The sequence below is a fragment of the Diadema setosum genome, chromosome 9 (assembly GCF_964275005.1).
Source record: "Diadema setosum chromosome 9, eeDiaSeto1, whole genome shotgun sequence".
NCBI classification, from domain to species: Eukaryota; Metazoa; Echinodermata; class Echinoidea; order Diadematoida; family Diadematidae; genus Diadema; species Diadema setosum.
In genome coordinates, this window is record NC_092693.1 from 14,730,024 (window position 1) to 14,750,807 (window position 20,784).

Consider the following 20,784-nt stretch of genomic DNA (forward strand, 5'->3'; position numbering starts at 1 on the left):
GAGAAGTAAATGGGAAAAATAGTTTTTTTGGTTTCTTTTTGCAATTCTTATGAAAAATCCACGTACATTGTCTCATATTTTTGGTTGATAAGTGTCCGCACCAGATCCTTGAATTTATATTCTAAAAATGGAGAAGCTTTCCCATGTAGGAGGGGGATATCCACCATCCACACCCTCCCCCATTATCGATCGCTACGCTCCCTTCTCTATGCGCTGAGCCCTTTGCGTACGGCTAATGCCCCTCCAAGACCCTATACCCCAATTGGTGGCTTCACTCCCCCAGAAAGGTCCACTATTTCCGAATTTTATCCCCCATTGAAATCCTAGTGAGATACGGGCTTGAATTGCGACAATGAAAGTTTTTGATACATCCCTTTGCAAACCCGATATCCTGCCTTCTGATCGAGGTCAGTCAGGTGCTCTTTCGTCATGCTAGAAAATGAATGTACAGGGATTTCTCCATAGATTTTCTTCACTCGGGTAGCCTCATTAATCCAGCGTTAACGGCACATGTATGTAGAAATGTATTGTATAGGAATTAAGTTTCGTGCACGTATTATTATATGTGTTATGTGTATTATTTCAGCAATGTAATTGCATTGTGTTATATGGTTGTATGTGATTTTTTAATTCACGGACTGGCCGAAAAACAGCCGTCTGGCTGAGCCCAAATGGCATGGCTGAAATGAAATGAAATGAAATGAAATGAAATGAAATGAAATGAAATGAAATGAAATGAAATGAAATGAAATGAAATGAAATGAAATGAAATGAAATGAAATGAAATGAAATGAAATGAAATGAAATGAAATGAAATGAAATGAAATGAAATGAAATGAATCATACCTTTTGGAAGGGTGGTCTGATTTGCTTAAGTTTCGATGGTGTGTATCTACTTATTAGCTCACCTGAGCCAAAGGCTCAAGTGAGCTATTGCGATCGCCCTTCGTCCGGCGTCCGTCGTGCGTCGTGCGTCGTGCGTCGTGCGTCGTCCGTCGTGCGTAAACTTTTTACATTTTCATCTTCTTCTTGAAATCCCCAAGACCGATTTTCATCAAACCTGGCAGGTAGCATCCCTGGGTGGTTAGGAACTCAATTTGTTAAAATGGGCACCATGCCCCACCCAGGGGGCCCCCAGGGGGGGGGGGGGCCCAAACACCCGAAAATTAAGGAATCTGTAAAAATCTTCTTCTCTAGAACCAGAAGTGATAGAGCTAAGTTAATACTATGAGTTAGTACATTGATGATTGTAGTTTCAGTTTGTTCATGGCATAATCAGGGGTGCCCCCCCCCCCCCCTTGGGACCCAGGGGAGGGGGTGGGGAGGGGTCCTAATGGGGCCTAAATTGTACATTTTCATCTTCTTTTTGAGAACCCCATGACCCATTTTCACCAAACTTGGCAGGTAGCATCCCTAGGGGGTTAGGATCTCAATCTGTTAAAATGGGCACCATGCTCCACCCAGGGGGACCCAGGGGGGCCCCAAACCCCCAAAATGAAGGAATCTTTAAAAATCTTCTCTAGAATCAGAAGTTATAGGGCTAAGATAATACAGTGCTACATTAATAGTACATTAATGACCGTAGTTTCAAGTTTGTTCATAGCAGTACATGTAGCAGATGCAGGGGTGCCCCTCTTGGGGGCGGGGGGGGGGGGGGGGGGGGTTGGGAAGGTCCGAATGGGGGCCTGAATTGTACATTTTCATCTTCCTGAAAACCTCATGGTGGATTTTCGTCAAACTTGGTAGGTAGCATCCCTAGGGGGGTCAGGATCTCAATTTATCAAAATGGGCACCATGCCCCACCCAGAGGGCCCCAGGGGGCTCCAATCCCCCCAAATTAAGGAATCTTTAAAAATTTGGGCCCTTATTGTACATTTTCATCTTCTACTTGAAAATGACTGGTCAAATTTTAGTAGAGCTGTGAATAATTTAGATTAGTGACAGCATGAAAGGTGAACTTGCGATACTCAGGTGAGCGCTAGACCCACGGGTCTCTTGTATTTCTGTATTCACCGAATCCACATTGTATTCAGTGTCTCAATACCCTTGTATGTAAAGGAAGGGACATTGGGTGCTTCTCATTGATTAACGAAAAATTGTATGTGACTTTACATCATTTCATCGAGACTAAAGATAAATTAGGGAAGGGTATGGATTGACTATGTTCCTTTCATTCTGGATAGTCATGCACTTGCCCTTACGTAGTGTGCTTCCTTGCAAGTCACTGACAAGACCAAAGTTAAAAGGATGGTACAGTTTCGGTTGAGGGGGGTTTTCAGGTTTCCACCTTTTTTTTATGATAATGATTTAAAAAAAAAAGATAATGAGATACCTCCTATAAAGTATGAAAAAGCCTAATAATATTCTGAGAAGAATTCAACGTCTTTTTGATGAAAATTGGTTCTGAAATGGCTGAGATATCCAAAACAAAGCAATCTTAATAAAAGGTGGGACTCACCTTTTTTCAAGATCGCTTTGTTTTACCTTGTTTTTGGATATCTCAGCCAGTTTAAAGTCGATTTTCATCAAATAAAATCAGAATTCTCCTTAGAATTTGATGGGATTTTTTTTTTTTTACATTTAATGAAGTGATTTCTAAGTATGTCACGAAGTTTAAAGCTGAATCCTCACCTCAACCAATACAATATCATCCCTTTAAACACAAAACTGACTCAGTTAGAGACGTTTACAAGGCAAAGGCTTTCTACTTCATTTTGTCACGTGGTCTGCATGGCTTGGAGTTTAAAATCATTTTTCAGTTTATTTTATGTATTCACGTATTTTCTTTTTAAGTCTGCTTTAACCTTGATAGGTGTTTGTTCTTTTTTGTTGTTGTAAGTTTTGTCTTTGGTTTTGTCATATCAGCTGACATGTTTGATTAAAAAGACCATGTGATTAGCTTGCGAAGAAATGGATTGGTTGTTATCATTAATTGGGAGACAATAACTACGAGAGAACAAACACGTCATCAGAATTTGCTGGAGAACTTGGGGAATAAAACAAAAATATAGCAACACGTACGCACTTAATTTCTCATAATTTTATCAGAAAGAAAGAAAACAAAACTGTCCTGCTCTTATGGCAACCCACTGACCCACATGCAGGGAGTCTTCACTTTTTTTTTTCTTCTTTTTTAGGGTTAATTGTCCGTTGGTATCATCCGATCATCTCCTATGCTGATGAACATAGTTATGTACTTGCAGCCAACAACGCATATCAGTTAAAAGTGAAAAATAAAAACAAAAATGTCATTATTGAGCATTCTACTAGCCTAATACTTGCTCGTTTGTTGGATTCAACTTGAACATAGTTTGGAATCTGCACTTTATGTTATAAGCCCAGCAATCGTCGCGTAAATCTCGTCCAGTAGTCTTCACGCCTTCCTTGTTCGGCACCTACACCACGTTGGCTTCGCCGTCGCTATGGCGACTCGTGTAAACATTAGCCGAAGGTCTTGAAAGAGCTTCGCAGTTCTCTCTTCTTTATGCCTCATCGGTTTTCGTCTGTCTTCACGCAGCATGAGCAGGGATCTTCCCGTCCGGTGAAAAGGGGTGGACCAGCGCTTGTGAGACGGATACAAATGACATCGCTTTAGAAAGCTTTCTCTGACTGCTAAAGCCGATATTTGTCTTGTAGCCCGGGGCTATTATTTTGAGCGTCCCATGAACACGGCCGATCGTTTCTCGTCCTACAACTGGGTCGACAACTTTACAGACAAGGTCTTTCATATTTTGATTTGTTTCAACCTCGTTGTCGAAACAAAGGCGTGAAATTGACCTGTGACTGTGGAGTTATTCGACTGTTTTTCGGGAGTGATGGAATTGCAAATTACGAGAACTTGTGTGCAGAGAAATAGGATTTTTTTTTAAAAAGTGAAAATGATACAAATGCTTACATGACGAGTCTTAAAAAAAAAAAAAAAAAAAAAAAAATCTTTTATTACCCGTCATCAAATCTCGAGAAATCTTGAGGAGTAGAAATAGCATAAAAGTATATCAGAGTAGAATGCGTAAAGATTGTTTTACGGATCATTTTAATTCTTTTCCGCTGACCAGGAAGCCGAAATGAAGATCATATGGGAATGCCACCACCATCTGGAGGAATACATACCAACTTTCTTGTTGTGGAAAATTAGGTCGATTGCAGTAACAAATGCAGCAAAAGAACATTTGACATCGAACCAGGATTACAGTCCAATCACTTGCATGGGGACATGATCTGTATCATGTATAGATAAAATAGAGTGTATACCAATGAAAGTACAATACGCCAATTAACGTCACATTGCATTATGGTAAAATGTTTTGCATCGGATCACGTGGCAGGCCCGGTGTGTCTGTGGATTGTTCAGAAAAAAAAAAAAGAAACAATAAGCCAATTGCAGAAAGTTTACCAAAGGTTTCACGTGCGAATCTTGTAATATCTGTCGATCAGATCCCCCTCTCTGTCTCTCTCCCTTTCTTTATCTATCTATTTGCCTATTTTCCATGTCTCTCCCCATTCCCCCACCCCGGTCGGATTCTTCTCTGTTTTCTCACAGACTTGGTCTAAGTGGGACTTATACTTACACTTCAAGGACTGCGATGATCTCCGAAGCTTGTCAAATAGGAATGTATGCCACTACTACGGATTCCCACCAATAAGAGACGTGCGTCATCAACTAGTGTCTGACGAAGATTCCTACAGTGAAATCAACCTTACTCATTGGTTCCTCAAGGACTTCACTCAAACAAACACTAGAAATTTACTTTTCTATATTTCATCATATTCAACTCACTTTGATATACAATTCAATTACTTCATTTCCATCGAACAAAAGGCGAAACAAAATATAAAGCATGCAAGCAAAGTGTAGCAGTAGTTCGTATCCTATAAAGCTGTATAAGTTATAACCATAGCAACAACTTGTTGTCATCAGGACTTCGAATGTGTCGGTGATTAAAAAAAAAGAAAATGTGAGCTTCTTTGTATAATGTTACACGTGTTTTCTGCCAGTCGTGTCTAAACAGTAGTGTTCTATTTCCTTGAGGACTCCAAAACGTCGCTGATTTTTCTTTGAATAATCATAATCTATTTTGCAAGTGACTTCTCATTGTTTTTTAGTGCATACATTCACTTATGAATTTGTAAACAAAATTTCAGTTGCATTCTTTTTTTTTTCAATATCAAAATGTGCAAAATAGGGGGAGATTATGGATTGATTGTAAGAATGCATGATTGTGCAAGACGGTTGCTGCATAATATTGCATCCTCTTGGGTTAGGTATCGCTCCAAGTCATTTTCCCCGCTGAGAATAGTTAGTCTGCACACTACCTTGACCAGAAATGCAAGAACTATTATCCAACAAAAGTCGTCAGATTTCGTACAATTGTATTTCGATCACTACTTTTTTTTTCTGTGCAATGCATTGAAACATGCATGAGATGTATACCCCTAATCCCCTCCTACAAAAAGAAAAAAAAAAGTTTTTTCCATTTCGTTGTTGCAGTTTGGAGGTGTTACAACAGGCATGATAATGTTTGGAACAGAAAGCAACAGAAGACACAAGGTAACATAGAAGATTCTTAGACACCACCTATCGTACACCTTTTCATATAAGCAATAAGTTATTGATTGTTCATATATGCGATTCCTTGTCTATCCTTCTTACTTCAAAGGCTTCGAAGAAAGTTAATATTTCAATGAGAAAAAAGTTAATGCAGATATACATGTCGGAAAGTTTTAATCAATAATTAATAAACACGCTCGAATGATACCCCTAAAAAGTTAATCAAAGAGAAACGTTATTCCGGGTTAACTGTAACTTCTGCACTTCTGCAACAAGATTGGTGGGGTTGGAAATTGGCTCGCCTTAAAAAGAAAGACTGGAAAAAAAAAGGTTAAATGTCGCGCACCCTTCGTAAGACTGCACGAGTAAGCCTCACTTCTTGAATTTTTGTAGTCCTTCTTCTATTTCTTCTTCTTCTTCTTCTTCTTCTTCTTCTTCTTCTTCTTCTTCTTCTTCTTCGTTCGGCCCTCTTCTGTTCTTTGTGGTCAGATCATTCGGGAAAAGGAGCCCATCGTAATCAGCGGTTGTTTTTATCCGTAGCCTCCCCTTAAAATCCAGCAGATTTAAGTCAGTAAAGTGTTTAAATACAGAACTTAACTGTTTTTCACATTGTGTCTTCTCCGAGGAAGTTTTAAAAAGACGGGAGAAAGAAAATAGGGGCGTCAATACATCAATCGATACATGGCTGTATAGATGATGCCACTAACCGCTAATACGAATTATACAGTACAACCACTCGGGGGATACAGACGCTTCTCAATGGGCATATCATAACTGATGGGGGCTGTGTTTTTCATCTTCTGGCGAAACCTCAATGATTTATGTTAGACTGTAGACCAGCGCTTGGACCAAATGCGTTATTTTAAAGTGATTCATCGTTCTAGTGCCTTTTCTTTGTCGTACATCCTCTCGGCGGAACTTGTACTTGGATTGTTTTGATTAGACTTGAGGCCAGAAGAGGAGCTAGAGAGGCTACGGTGAAGAACTCGGACAAAGAGAGCGATGTACTGGACAAGGTTTCATTGATCGCTCTTACCCCCATGACAACCGCGACGAAACGAGACCTGCTATAGTGGACAGTTGCAGAGCGTGCGAAGAGCGGAGTATACAATGCACGAACCATTACTGTCGCAAATAAGTTTGGAAAGACAAATGTCTGTGTGTGTGATAGGACGCTGAAGGTTGGACACTCTCATCTCTTGTCTTGAAATTACGGGATTTATATGTCTGTGAAGCTGTCGTAAGGTGAGTTTCCTGAAAACTGTTTGATATAATGGTCTACCCATAAGTTGTTTGTGTGGAAATGCAGTAATTTATCTTGTAATAACAATCAAATTTCTTTATACTCGAATGCTTCAAGTTGTATGTGTCTCTTTATCAACATGTTCTTAACGCATGTGATAAAGATCCCGCGTAACTGAAAAGAATGAAGTAGGAGTACTCCCTACATTTTTGATAACTCTTCCGATTTTATAAGTTTATATACTCTTGCCATTTGTTGGGAATTCCTAATATCCTTACATAGCAGTTTATAATCCACCATATTGGTACCAACTTTGAGCACTAGTATCGGATAGGGCCTATGTCCGAAAATCTTCCCGTTTAACTTGGGATATAATCTTCTCTTCACATTCACATCGTTGTAGGATGCGTACCACATTTCCATAACCCATATGATTAAATTGTATAAAAGTAAATGAAACGTTAATTACATTAGTCATTTGTGGTCTGAATGACAAAATATGGAATGAAATCGAACGTTTTTAGTTTGAAAATATGGGAAGACGCCATAGTCGTTTTCAGCAATTAAAGGAATTCTTTCATTCATTATAGGGCAGTAGCTGTGTCAAACTGGTTGATAGAATCCTAAGTAAAATGAATTAGTGTAACTTTAGTTTAATTTCTTATAACAGCGTAAGATCTTTCAGCTGAACAATAACATCAACGGTCTTATAAAGGAGAAAAACATGACCTAAGACAATAATGTGTAAGAACGTAATAATTTCATGGGCACGTTGAGAGGTTATGACACATAAATTCTGGCTACATATTCAATTCGTCCACAAGTCGTCCACGAACAACATTCTGTTGATTTCCTTTCCATTTCATAAACTTTAAATTAGAATGAATATTTTTACCAGTCAAACCCCTCGGTTTAAGATCGTGGGTTAATCATGTGTATAAAATTCACTGATATCTTGGCGTGATTATTATCTGTAACAGAGTAGCGTAGACATGCGCGGAGAGTTAAAACAGTGATTATAATTGCCCTGACAAACATGAAAAATGGAATTCATTATTTAGGCCTGTATAAGTTCCTGTACACACACACACACACATACACACACACACACACACACACACACACACACACACATATATATATATATATATATATATATATATATATATATATATATATATTCTTGTTCCATATTCCACATTTCATACAAGTTTATATTCCGTTTGATTTCAGACAAAAAAAAAATGTTTAACACAACAGTCAATTTGAAACTAAATTGCCCAAATAATGTATAAGGACGTATAGGTAATGTGTAACATGAGGAACCTACTAAAAAGCAAAGCTTGTAGGATGTAGGTTCCAAAGAAATAATATAAGCATTTAGTAGAATATGTCAATGACGAAAAATGACAAAACATGCAAGAATACAATATGTCGAGAATATAGTTTACGTGAGTATATATACACGCACATCGTGTATTTTTATAATCATCCATAATCAAAGCCTACATGACAAATTTTAATCACTCGTATTATAATATATTTTTGAGTAGTAGGAGTATGTTGTTTCAGTTTTATTTATGAATGAATTAATCAATTCATTTATTTATTCAATCTTCCTCAAAAGCAGGGTAGCCCTTTCAGTTTGATAAGAGTTCTGCCAAGGGGCCCTGCGTACAACCACAGAGCATGTAGCATTACAAAGATAAAACACACAGAAATTTAAAAAAAATGCTTAAAATGGAGAATAAAGATATATAATAAAAAACAAATAAATGATAAGTTTCCGTGAGTAAAATGAAACATTGTGTGGATCATTCATCATGTAAACACTGGAAACATAAAAGGTAAACATGATACGCATAAAATTTACAGGTGAAGAAGTTAAAAGCCAATGAAATTATTTGAGTTATGGGGGACTATCGAAAATTGCACTTAAAGTTTTAAAAATCTTAACCAATACCCGACATACTTCATTCTGTAACAAGATCTAAAAAACTGAGGGACTTCCTGACTTACAACATATTGCAGTATCGTCCGCAAATTAGTCCACTTTGGTGTGAAAATTAAAATACAATTTCAAAAAGATAGAATAATGAGGAAAGAAGCGGTCCCAGTAAGGAACCTATACAAACTAGCCGATAATAAATTATAATCAGGGATGGTGACGAATGTTTTAACACGCTGTTTTCTGTTTGTTTGTTCTGTTTTGTTTTGTTTTTTTCAAATCAGCATAATGTGGTGACACCAAATCCGCATTCCGACAATTAATTCTTGAAGAAGCAAGCCATGTGAAACAGAACCAAGTGAGCCTTTGAAATGGGGGTGGTGTTGTGGCCCAGTGGTCATGACCGTGGGTTATCAGTCACGAGGTCTCTGATTCGAATCCTTCGGCGGCAGTGGTTTTGCCCCCAGACACGGCACTTTATCCTCATTGCCTATTGGGAGGGGGAGGAGGTCCTGCGGTAACTTGCTTACGAACATAATTACATGTGGGCTATACTGTAAAGCAAGGTATTTTCGCGGCATGAAACTTTCGAGAATTATCACTGGCATTCAATGCGTACAGTGTACACAAGAACTTTTGCCTGCATTTTAATTTTGCAAATCTTGCCTCTCGCGAAATTGAAATGTACGCGAGCATTCCTTGTTCTACAGTAACGCTTCCTTAGCGGCCACGTAAATCAAATCCTGATTCAAATAAATTTAAATAAAAGTCATTAAATCAGCTTTAAAAGGACATTATAAAATATAGGTCTACCATAACGTTATTTTCTAAGATTCATCAGAGTAGAAAACGATGACTGAATTATTCGACAATCATAAGGGGGACTCAATAACAAACTGTGTAGACCTACAGCAGCTTACAGCTAATAGACAAATTGAATCAAACTTGAGTTTTAGCATCACTGAATTTTAAAAGAGATTCTATGTGTAAATATGTTCTTTTTTTCGAAAACTTCATAAGTCTTGTAGAAAGGCAAAGTGTTGCTGTACGAAAGGTGCAAAACTTTGGAAAGATTTTACATCTGAAGTGCGTGAGGAAAAATCTAGCTTTCAGTAGTGATAGCCTGATAGGGATTAGGCTTTGTGGACACTCCTACAACCTGAAAGTAACAAACAGCAACCCGGTAAATGAAAGAAAGAAATAAAGAAAGAAAGAAGAAGAGGAGGAGGAGGAGGAGGAGGAGGAAGAAGAAGAAGAAGAAGAAGAAGAAGAAGAAGCATTACACAATGAGTTATGAAGTGTGTGCAGAAAATTTGCCGTGAGCAATGCTTTATTTGCTATCTTTTTCGAGATGATGTGTGAGAAGATGGAGTGAAAGTTTGCACTCGGCAAATATCCTTTAAACTTAGTCTCAAACACACGCAAGAGACGTAGAGCATGGATAGTGTGTATCGCGGGCATGTCAAGTGGGCCTTAACCTACAGGAGCAATTAGGTAACTGATATTCTCACGGCACACTGTACAAGATTTACAGAAAGAAGAAGACGAAAAAAAGCCTTTGTGCATGGGCCGTCCGGAGTAAAGGAGGCTTTACGTTTGCACAATAGAAAACCTTAATGTAAGGTTGCAAATAAAAATTGACACGTCTAGGCTAATATACACGTGTGGACTGGTAACTATGTAAGGAGATTACAGTTCAGTTGGGATCAGGTTGGGGTTAAAGACTAAACTGAAGGTACAAGTGAACAAATAATTGTCTCGTCAATTTTGACGGCTTGATCAAAATATTTCATATTCTTAGATATCTAACGGAACGGGTTTGAAAGTTTGGGTGGCACATTTTCCCCCGAAATCAACACAGCGACGACAAAAATTCATAGAGTCGGAAAAGAAAAGGTTGTACTCAATGCAAGAACAATGATAGAGAAACAACAAGATATAAATAGAAGTAATAATCAACAGAAACTATTTTAGGAAACGCAATCTGCGATTAGCGCTCGTTTATACATGCGTTACTTTTGTTTTACACCATAGATGCGATGACGGACCGTGAATGTTCGCTCCCGTGATGTCCTGCCTTGGTAACTGAGCGGAGAGCTGCAGCCGACCACACCCAAACTTGACCCGAAGTGATGACTACTGCCGAACAATGCAAAGCCTACCATGTCACCTCAGAGTGCCATCATAGCTCGACTCACACCTCTTCGTGACAAAGAGCGGCACATCGCGCAGACGACTGCCAGAAGACCAAGCCGGTTCTCCCCATCGCTCCTCGTAGCCAAGACGGCCGGCAGATTCCTCTTCATTCGTCTCATACTGGCATTCGTCTTTCCTTTACTAGCGCAGACGAGCAATGCAGTCGCAACAGGTGAGCCGGCGACGCGCTTGGTCATACTATATAAGTAATATCTAAGTAGGCCTTCATGTACGAGATATATGATTGCCAGCTTACTACTGACACTACTAGCCTCGTTGACTATACCACTGTTACACATCACTAACCATGAATGCCTTAATAGCACAACGCCTGCGAATATTACTACGTCCACATTTTATCATTTTTCTTTTCCACTGCTACCTACTCTTATTCTCTTTGTTACTATTATACTGAAGCTACCACTATTTCTATTCTATTACCATATATACCATACTATATTACTATACTTTTGCATTGATATTAATATGACCATTATTATTACTTCAATCTATATCATTATAACTTTTTCTTCTGCTATAGAGAGTGCAAAAATTATTGGCTTCTGAATATCAGCCTCTCAAAAATTGGATGAAAAATTAGCAAAAAAAAAAAAAAAAAAGGAAAGAAAGAAATGGAAATCCATCAGGATCCCGACGGGGATCCCGTTTTCTTTGCTCATGTCTTTTTATTGTAACATATTTTTGGTCGGTTTTCTATATTAACCCTAAAAGGGCCGGTGGGCGGAATCCGCCCCCCCCCCCGCGGAATCCGCCCCCCCCCCCTCGACGTTTCGCGCTATAATTCTGTAACGCGAGAAGGCCTCATCGCGAGGCTTCTTGACTTTCTTCGTTCAAGTCTCGCGCAACTTTTGAGACCAAATTTGCAACGTCCGCGCATACTTTTGCGAAGCCACGCCCATTTTTGTAACGGAATGTCGCTCCAAAACGGGCACAATTTTGTGATTTTGTGTACATTTCCTATGGAAAACAGTGCTCTGTCATGAAAGGCATAAAAACCTGATTATTTTTACAATTAATCACTTTCATTGATTAATTTTGTGCTAATTATGGTAGAAAAGTAGTCAGTGACAATTTCCAATGAAAAAACAAAGAAAAAACAAAAGTTGAAAAACAGAGAAATACATAAGAAATTCTGAAAACAATAAAATACATAAGAATTGAAATGAGTTTTGGAAGTTTTTGTGATGTAAAATTGTTGAATATGCTAAAACAGATTTACAGATCAAAAATCAGACTCTTAATGCTTTTAATTAAGCTAAAATATCACCTTGAGCTTAATTTGCATAATTAATTAATTAAAATTAGAAATTGATTGTTTCAAAAACTCTTATAACACAATCTTGTAGATTATGACGCGGGTCTCACGCATGCAAAATTTCATCGCGATCGCACCACCGATGGCCGAGATCTCAGGGGGGAGGGGGGGGGGGGGGCGGAATCCGCCCCCCCCCCCCCCCCCCGGTCTGAGCATAGCCAAAAAAAGCCCGGCCCCTTTAGGGTTAACATGTTTGCATTCATCCTCTCCAATTGTTAGAAATGTCTGTTGGATCATGCACTCAAGTCCATTAACTTCTTTCTGAATCTTATCTGTTGTAGCAACAACCCTGGCTCCTCCGGCCGCCAATGAGTCTACAGACCTCTCAGTTTCCAACGACAACGAGGGCGTGCCCAAAGTCGCTTCAAGTCTCTTCATCATACTGGGGGTGTTCTTCCTCAGTGTTGGGGTCTCTTGGTTCGTGCGCTACTACTTCCTCAATCCCGACGCGCCGCACCGCTGCAAGGCGGGGTCGAGCGTTGCTGTCTCCCCGGAGAAGGATGGCCTCAAAGAAGAGAGGAAGACGGACAACGCCCACAACATCAAGTCCGGCCTGTACGCCAACATCTTTGCCAGAAGCTACGATTCAGACGAGGAGGAACTCCGAGAGCTGGAACTCGAGGCACAGATGCTGGCACTGGCGGAGGAGGAAGGTATTGCAATCAAGCAGGGGACTAGACCATCGAGAGCCGCAGTCTTAAAGGCACTGGAAACTGCCACCAAATATCCCAAGCTAAAAGTGAATACGAAAAGGACGTCAAAAAATCGTTGGAAAAATGTCATTACTGACCTCATTATGGACAGACGAAACGACAAGGACGTTACCGTCGATTTGGAATCGTCGCGAGGAAGCGAGCATTGTAACAATATCCACTCGGAATTGGTTGCTCCGGAACGCAGCAGCGAGAAAATGAACGGTAATGTCGACTCGAATCAGAATCTCACCACGGTTGTGATTCACCGGAGTGCAAGTCCATTGCCACCTCCTTCTATTCAAATTGTCAGCAACTATGCCGCCGATGATCACACTTCTCAGACGGGAGACGGACCTATCTCCGATACGCCGCGGACAATACCCTCGTCACGCGAGAGCAGAACATCTGAAAGATTTTCTGCATCAGAGGACATTGATGTTCATCATCTAACAGGGCGACGTGGCCAGAGAGATATAGATGGATACTCCACGGATTTCGAGTCCATAAGTCTTCATTCAGAGCTATCTGTCACGACAGATCTGCATGAGAGCTCTGACAAAAGACACGTGAAAGGGAGGAGGGATACAGTTGTCATGGAAACCGAGGTTGGGGAACATTCGCACGCACGGTCAGTGCAGGATTCCATTCGCACTAAAAGTGAAGGTAAGGAGACAAATCAAAGTCCTGCAGAAAATACAAAGATGTCACCCACAGCAGATGATGTTATTTCCAGTACAGAACACTGCCAACATGCTCCGAGCTCAACTTCTCGTACAAAATCGAATGAGACTGAGAAAATATCGCCAAAATGCGTCGACGTTAATGGGACAAAGGAGATTACCGTCTCGCCAGCCCCATCAAGCACCAAGCATGCACAATCCATTCAACACAACGAAGAAATTGATACACAAAACGAGCCTGAAACAGAAACGCAGAATTGGGCTACTAGTGTTTCACGAACCACTAGTAAACTGCCAGGTAGTGCCAAAACCGCCAAAGAGCCGGTGACGAGAAACGATGCTGAACAGACGCCATCTCCGCAACCAATCAAACATGCCTTCGAATCGACGATCCCTCCAGAACGGCCGGACGTTTCTCGGGGTAATGATACGCGCGTCGACGTGTACGCTAAATACGCGAGTAACTCCAACCTGCCAAATAAACACATAAAGAAGGAGCCCAATACAACGGAAGAGGATGAACCTCCCCCGGACACTTCTCCGGGGAAACCCCAGACGGGATCGTCGAAACCAACGAGCAAGCTGCGATCACTATCTGCCGCTCCGACTAGACCCAGCGGCGGAAAGCAGACGGCGGGAAAACCGAACAGAACTAGCGCACAAAATGGGGTTAGAAGACCTCGAACCAGCAAAGATGTGGCACCGTCGAGAGACAGCGTCAAGAGGAAGAACAGTGCCTGGAGTAGACCCAAGACATCAACTACAAGGTGACGAAGGCCAAATCGTGTCCCCGAGATCAGCCGGGGACTTCAAACAATGCAAGGAGAAAAATACAAACTAGTAAAGGTCTCCTTGTGATGAAACTGCTTTATTCAATAAGTACGTTTCTACCTTTTTTGTCATTTGCACATCTCTGTCAATGAGTATTTTATTAAATAAACTTGTGGATAGAGAGAAAAGAATGTATCTGGAACGTCCAAATCGTCTTTTGGAACAGTCGGTATGGTTAAGGATTGCTAACTTACATTATCACTATTTAACTTATGGTTGGAATACATGGTTTCAGTGTTTTGATTACAGCCGCGTTTATATGTTTCGCAATAGATTTGTTCCGTAACCACAATTAACGCAGGGCGTCGATGACGCGACAACGCTAACTGGGCACAGAAAAATCATCCATGTGTAATGTGACGAATCGATGAGCAGGTGAGACAGTTGCTTTTGCCATTATGAAGATCTGCTGTAATTTTCATTGAAAATATAGAATAACAAGGATTTAAATGTCGTATATATGTCCCTTTTACGAACGTCATGAAACGTTAATGGTTGAAGAATGCTGTCTCCCAACAGCATGACATCTTACGTATACCTCAGAGTTTCAAAAAAAAAAGTGAAAAGTTAATCCCATGACACTCGAGGATATGCTCCCCCTCTTTTTTTATTATTTTTTTTAACCTAGAATAATGGTTTCAGTTTTCGGATGTTTATCATTGTTTCATCCATAAAGAATTTTGAAATTCTGAGGAAATGTCTGAATTACCTACCACTACAATATACGAGCTTATGAAAGAAATTTGATTTGCAAAAGGGACACACGAGTTATAAAATTCAAAGGGTGATGTTATGTGACACAGTGGAAAAAATATTCAGAAGTCAAAAATACTGTGTTTCCATCGAGCTCTTGCCTTGTTCCTGTTTTGCAAGGCTCTTGTGAGATGCTTGAAGTTTTACAGAGTGCTCTGTTCATATCCCACATTTTGTCGATGTGTATTATAGACTAATGTATAGATATGATGTAATGTTTTAACGATTATTTTGCAAATATGCCAATTTTTGCCGATCTTTTGTCATCAAATGTCTCTGTAAAACGCGCTGTACAGAATTCTCGGCGGGCATACTGTGGAAAGGGAAACGAGAGGGAGGGAGTAAGAGAGAGATAGATAGTGTGAGAGAGGGAGAGAGAGAGAGTGACGTAGTATCCTTTCTAATTTATATTTCTTCAAGAGTTTGATCAAAATGCAAATTGGTTTATCTGTCCATGTTGAAGCTATAAAGTATGAATAAAATGTCACAAAAATAAAGCTTATAGTGCGGTTTTATTTTCAACGAGAAAGGAATCATTGAAACGACAAAGCTGTATACTGTGCTAAAGCGGAGTTTTGCCATTTTGTACATAACCAAAGTATCACCGTTGTCAGTGAAATTCTGGATGTACACCTATTTTGGTAAAAATGTGGTATACCTTTTCTTTTTATTAAAGAAAATGCATAACATACAAACAAAAACACAACACAAGCATTATAATTTTGCTACAATCGAGCAAAACATTACACATTAAACGTAAACTTTTTAAATGCCAAGATTAAAAAATATTTAAAAGCAATGTCATACTATTTTTTTTTAAATCTATAAAAGACAGCAGTGAAGGGAAGAAAGATTGGGCATTTTGAAATTTACAGCGTTGTGTAAAAAAGAAAAAAGTAGAAAAAAAAAACACACACACACACATAAGAAGAGTGAGGTTGACATTGGATTACTTCAAAGAGTTTGTCAAAACTTGACAAATTCAAAGTCTCTTTCAGATTGGAGCTTGAATATCTCTCTGAACCGGACCAGGGTACCCATTTCATCGATAGTGGCTATGATGGCAACTCTACTTGCTGGAATGGCAATTGTCATGGTAACGACAAGAATCCAGCTTCCTGGTTGCTTGTTGCCGCAGGAAGTTGCTATTCTAGTAAGAGTTGCTATCCTAACATATTTTGTGAAATGGGGCCTAGATGGGGGAAACGCTTTCACCAAAATATTAAATAACGCTACATAAATACTGCTGCTGCTGCTGATGATGATGATGATGATGCTAATAATAATAATAATAATAATAATAATAATAATGATAATAATAATAATAATAATAATAATAATTACAATAATAATGATAATAATAATCATCATAATCATAATGATGATATATGAATAAAGTATCGCATAAACTGGTGGTATATTGTTGCCATGGTTACTATGTAGATTTCATATACCTTGGCTTTGGTGACGTTATATGTTACCCGAAAAAGAATTATCTCGCCTTCTCAGTGGCGCATACATGCTTCCGTACTTGTGGATAGTATGAATCAGAAGAAAGCTTATTATTAACAAGAGACCCGCGGGTCTAGCGCTCACCCGAGTATCGCAAGTTCACCTTTCACGCAGTCACTAATCTAAATTATTCACAGCTCTACTAAAATTTGACCAGGCATTCTCAAGTAGAAGATGAAAATGTACAATAAGGGCCCAAATTTTTTAAGATTCCTTAATTTGGGGAGATTGGGGCCCCCTGGGGCCCTCTGGGTGGGGCATGGTGCCCATTTTGATAAATTGAGATCCTGACCCCCTAGGGATGCTACCTGCCAAGTTTGACGAAAATCCATCATTATGAGGTTTTCAGAAAAAGATGAAAATGTACAATTCAGGCCCCCATATGGACCTTCCCAACGCCCCCCGCCCCCAAGAGGGGCACCCCTGGATCTGCTATGAACAAACTTGAAACTACAGTCATTAATGTACTCACTCATAATATTATCTTAGCTCTATAACTTCTGATTCTAGAGATTTTTAAAGATTCCTTCATTTTGGGGGGTTTGGGCCTCCTGGGGCCCCCTGGGTGGGGCATGGTGCCCATTTTAACAAATTGAGATCCTAACCCCCTAGGGATGCTACCTGCCAAGTTTGGTGAAAATGGGTCTTGGGGTTTTCAAGAAGAAGATGAAAATGTAAAAAGTTTACGCACGGCGGACGACGCACGACGGACGCCGGACGAAGGGCGATCGCAATAGCTCACTTGAGCCTTTGGCTCAGGTGAGCTAAAAACGAGTAAAACATTCACCCACACTCTCCCTCCCCCTCTCTCACTCTCTTTTCTCACTCGCAAGCCCAAACTTATTATCACTAATCAATATTCTTACTTTGAAATGATACAGTCGTCGGACGGTTATCGCTATAAGTTTACAAGTACATGTAATTCACTTTGCAAAATAGTCATCCAAATTTGTTCAAATTCTCAATCATTTGTTGGTGATGATATTATGTTGGTGCTTTTACCAAAAGTGATGTTAAATAGTCGCAAAATATTCTCCTCATCAAACTGTGATAAAAACGAAACAAACTAGAGCAAACAAAAAACTTCACATACCATGCTTCAATAAATACCATACGTGGATCATGCAATACTCCCATTAAAAAAAAAGAAAAAAAAAAGAAGAAACACAAACACACAAACACACACACACACACACACACACACACACACACACACACACACACACACAGAGTCCATGGGCGGATCCAGGAATTTCGTAAAGGGGAGGTGCCTTTGCAAAATTAAAGGAGGCGCACACCCCCCCCCCCATTTTTTTTTCTTTTCATTTCTTTTCTTTTAACCAAAAATAAAGAGGGAGCACGCGCCCGATGGGCTCCCCTCTGGGTCCGCCACTGCGATACACACACACACACACACACACACACACACACACACACACACACACACACACACGCACACACACACACACACACAAACACACAACACTGTATAGCAAAGAAATACAATTTTTTCCACTTATGGGAAGAAGGTTTCTCATTCACATCATTTAATTAAAAAAATGGTATAACAAATTCATCTAATCTAAATAAAGTCTGACTATGAGTGCTCAGTTGATTTCATTCACATTAGCTCACCACCATGTCCAGTTCTGCTACATTGTATCACAAACACACCTGCATTGAGTTGAGAGAAGAGTGTTTTAATCCTTTGTGCTCTGAGTGCCGACCGTCACAGAAAACCCCATAACAGTGTACACACTGTCCAAAGTTACTGGCATATAAAGTGTCAATGCATACATTCTCCTAGATCGCGCCAATGGTGACAGCACGCAACTTCTTTTCACAGCAGAAATTTGCTCAGTTAGATAAAGCAATTCATAATCAATACCATTCGTACATTACCAGCAGCAACCAATAATGCGGAATTCTTGAATTAAGTTAGTACCGTATATGTATGCTCTACCCATTCACTGTAAGAAAATATAGCATTTTGATACAGGAAGAACAAATACACATCACGAACACTTTACTAGCAAAGTGATTCCACGATCATCGCTTGAAGCCTTGTAAACCCTGTATACCACCATTAAGATTTCCCCGCACTGTTCAAAACTCACTGTCAATCGTCCAATCATGATATAGTATATATATGACAATGTGTCATTAAAGAATTGATGATAATAATAATAATAATAATGATAATAATAATAAAAATAATAATAATAATAATAATAATAATAATAATAATAATAATAATAATAATAATAATAATAATAATAATAATAACAATAATAATAATAATAATAATAATAATAATAATGTAAATGACGTATTTATATCATTAATATCAGCATTATCATTACCACATTATATGATAATAACATAAATGATAAGAAAAGGATGAAAAACAGTCGTTTTGACAACTAAATAAGATACCTATGCAGTTTAAGATTTTGAGTTTGCAAGAAGGCTCTAGCTTTGGTTGAAGGATGGTTAAACACCATACACACAATATAATGTGAAATGTCCCACCATTTCATGGAGTTCAGAAGTCGATTAACTCTTTCCACTTAAACAGCAAGTTACATGTACATGGCCACGCAAAACTGTGCTGATAATAAATATCTGCAACAGAGGCATAGAAATTACAGCACAGAGATGACATTTTTCAACATTTCTAAACATTCCATACCCGTATCCTGCATAAAGGGCTTTGAGTGTAACTCCTTAATGCTCAAATTCATCCACTATTCATGGGGGGAGAAAAATAATAATCTGCTCATAAGCACTGTCAAATACACAAGAGTTAACATCACTTGACATATACACAGTGAGTAGAACAACTTTGCCACCGCCATTACTAGTACATACATTGTTTTTGCCACTGCCATTACTAGTACATACATTGCATTCACTAATCTGACCAGCTGTCGCACACTTAAGTATTTGCATTGGTCTTCCTCATATGGGATGAAAAATAGAAAATGTTACACGAATGTATGGTGATTTCACTAAAACCTTGTCAAAAACAGATTCAGATGCAATGTATGACAATTCTAGCAGACTTTATTTATCAGTGTGCAGTTGTCATCACAGCAAACTGTAGTACCTTAGTGACTAGCAAAGAAAGAAACCGAAACAAAACAAAGAAGAAATAAAGAGTATCAACTTGAATTTCATTCCAAAGCAACAACAATTTTACACTCACATGCTAATCTCTCTTGCTAAAGCTGGGATATTTCAATGTTACTGTGATGCATATGTATGCAAGTAAATGTATATGATGTCTGTATATTGTATGTATGTGTGTATGTATGTATGACTGTATGTATGTATGTATGTATGTATGTGTGTATGTATGTATGCAAGTCACATATATACATACATACATACACACATACATGTGGAAAAATTTGATTTTTTTTTCTTTCTTTTTCCAGGAAGAATTTGGAGTCGTCGCAATTTGGTACTTTCGTGGTGATCACTAATTTGAAGACATTTTTCATTTGTCTGTCCTAAACAACAAAGATTAACACATAATTTATCTGGATTTTATCCAACATCGACACATGGTATGCACCAAAGTAATGGAAGCCCAGTAAATTGTGTCTGGATTACACATGAGGAGAATGCAGAATATATATACAACTGGTCTAGATATCACAATTGCACAGGTTATTTCAAACAGCTGAAAATATGCAGGTGCTTTTTTTTCTGAATTCAAGACACATCTTCACTAGCAGGTGATCCACAACGGAGACAGAAGCTTGTAGTGCATCCCCATTTTCTGATCAAAATACCCATATATTCCTGAAAAGTACTCATTCAATCACAAGAGGAGTCATTTGTTTTAGCCTATAGATGGATTTACCTCGAAAAATATACTCGTTCTTAAATACATATATGATACCAACTTTTTTTTCCTTTGGCAGGTAATCAAATTTTACCAGTACATGTATATCTATTCTAGCATTTCTCTTTGCATAAAAATCAACATAGGAAGTCATGACCAGAGCACTGGCAGATGGTAAACTGAATATGT

The 20,784-nt window shown here is 39.0% G+C and overlaps 1 protein-coding gene across 1 annotated transcript; it reads left to right on the forward strand.

The window, feature by feature from the left end:
* Positions 1-10,899: 10,899 nt before the first annotated feature.
* Positions 10,900-14,417, forward strand: LOC140232878 (uncharacterized). Its single transcript, XM_072312992.1, has 2 exons — positions 10,900-11,107; positions 12,553-14,417. The coding sequence occupies exons 1-2, from the start codon at positions 10,903-10,905 to the stop codon at positions 14,415-14,417; spliced, it is 2,070 nt and encodes a 689-aa protein (XP_072169093.1). The 5' UTR covers positions 10,900-10,902.
* Positions 14,418-20,784: the final 6,367 nt, after the last annotated feature.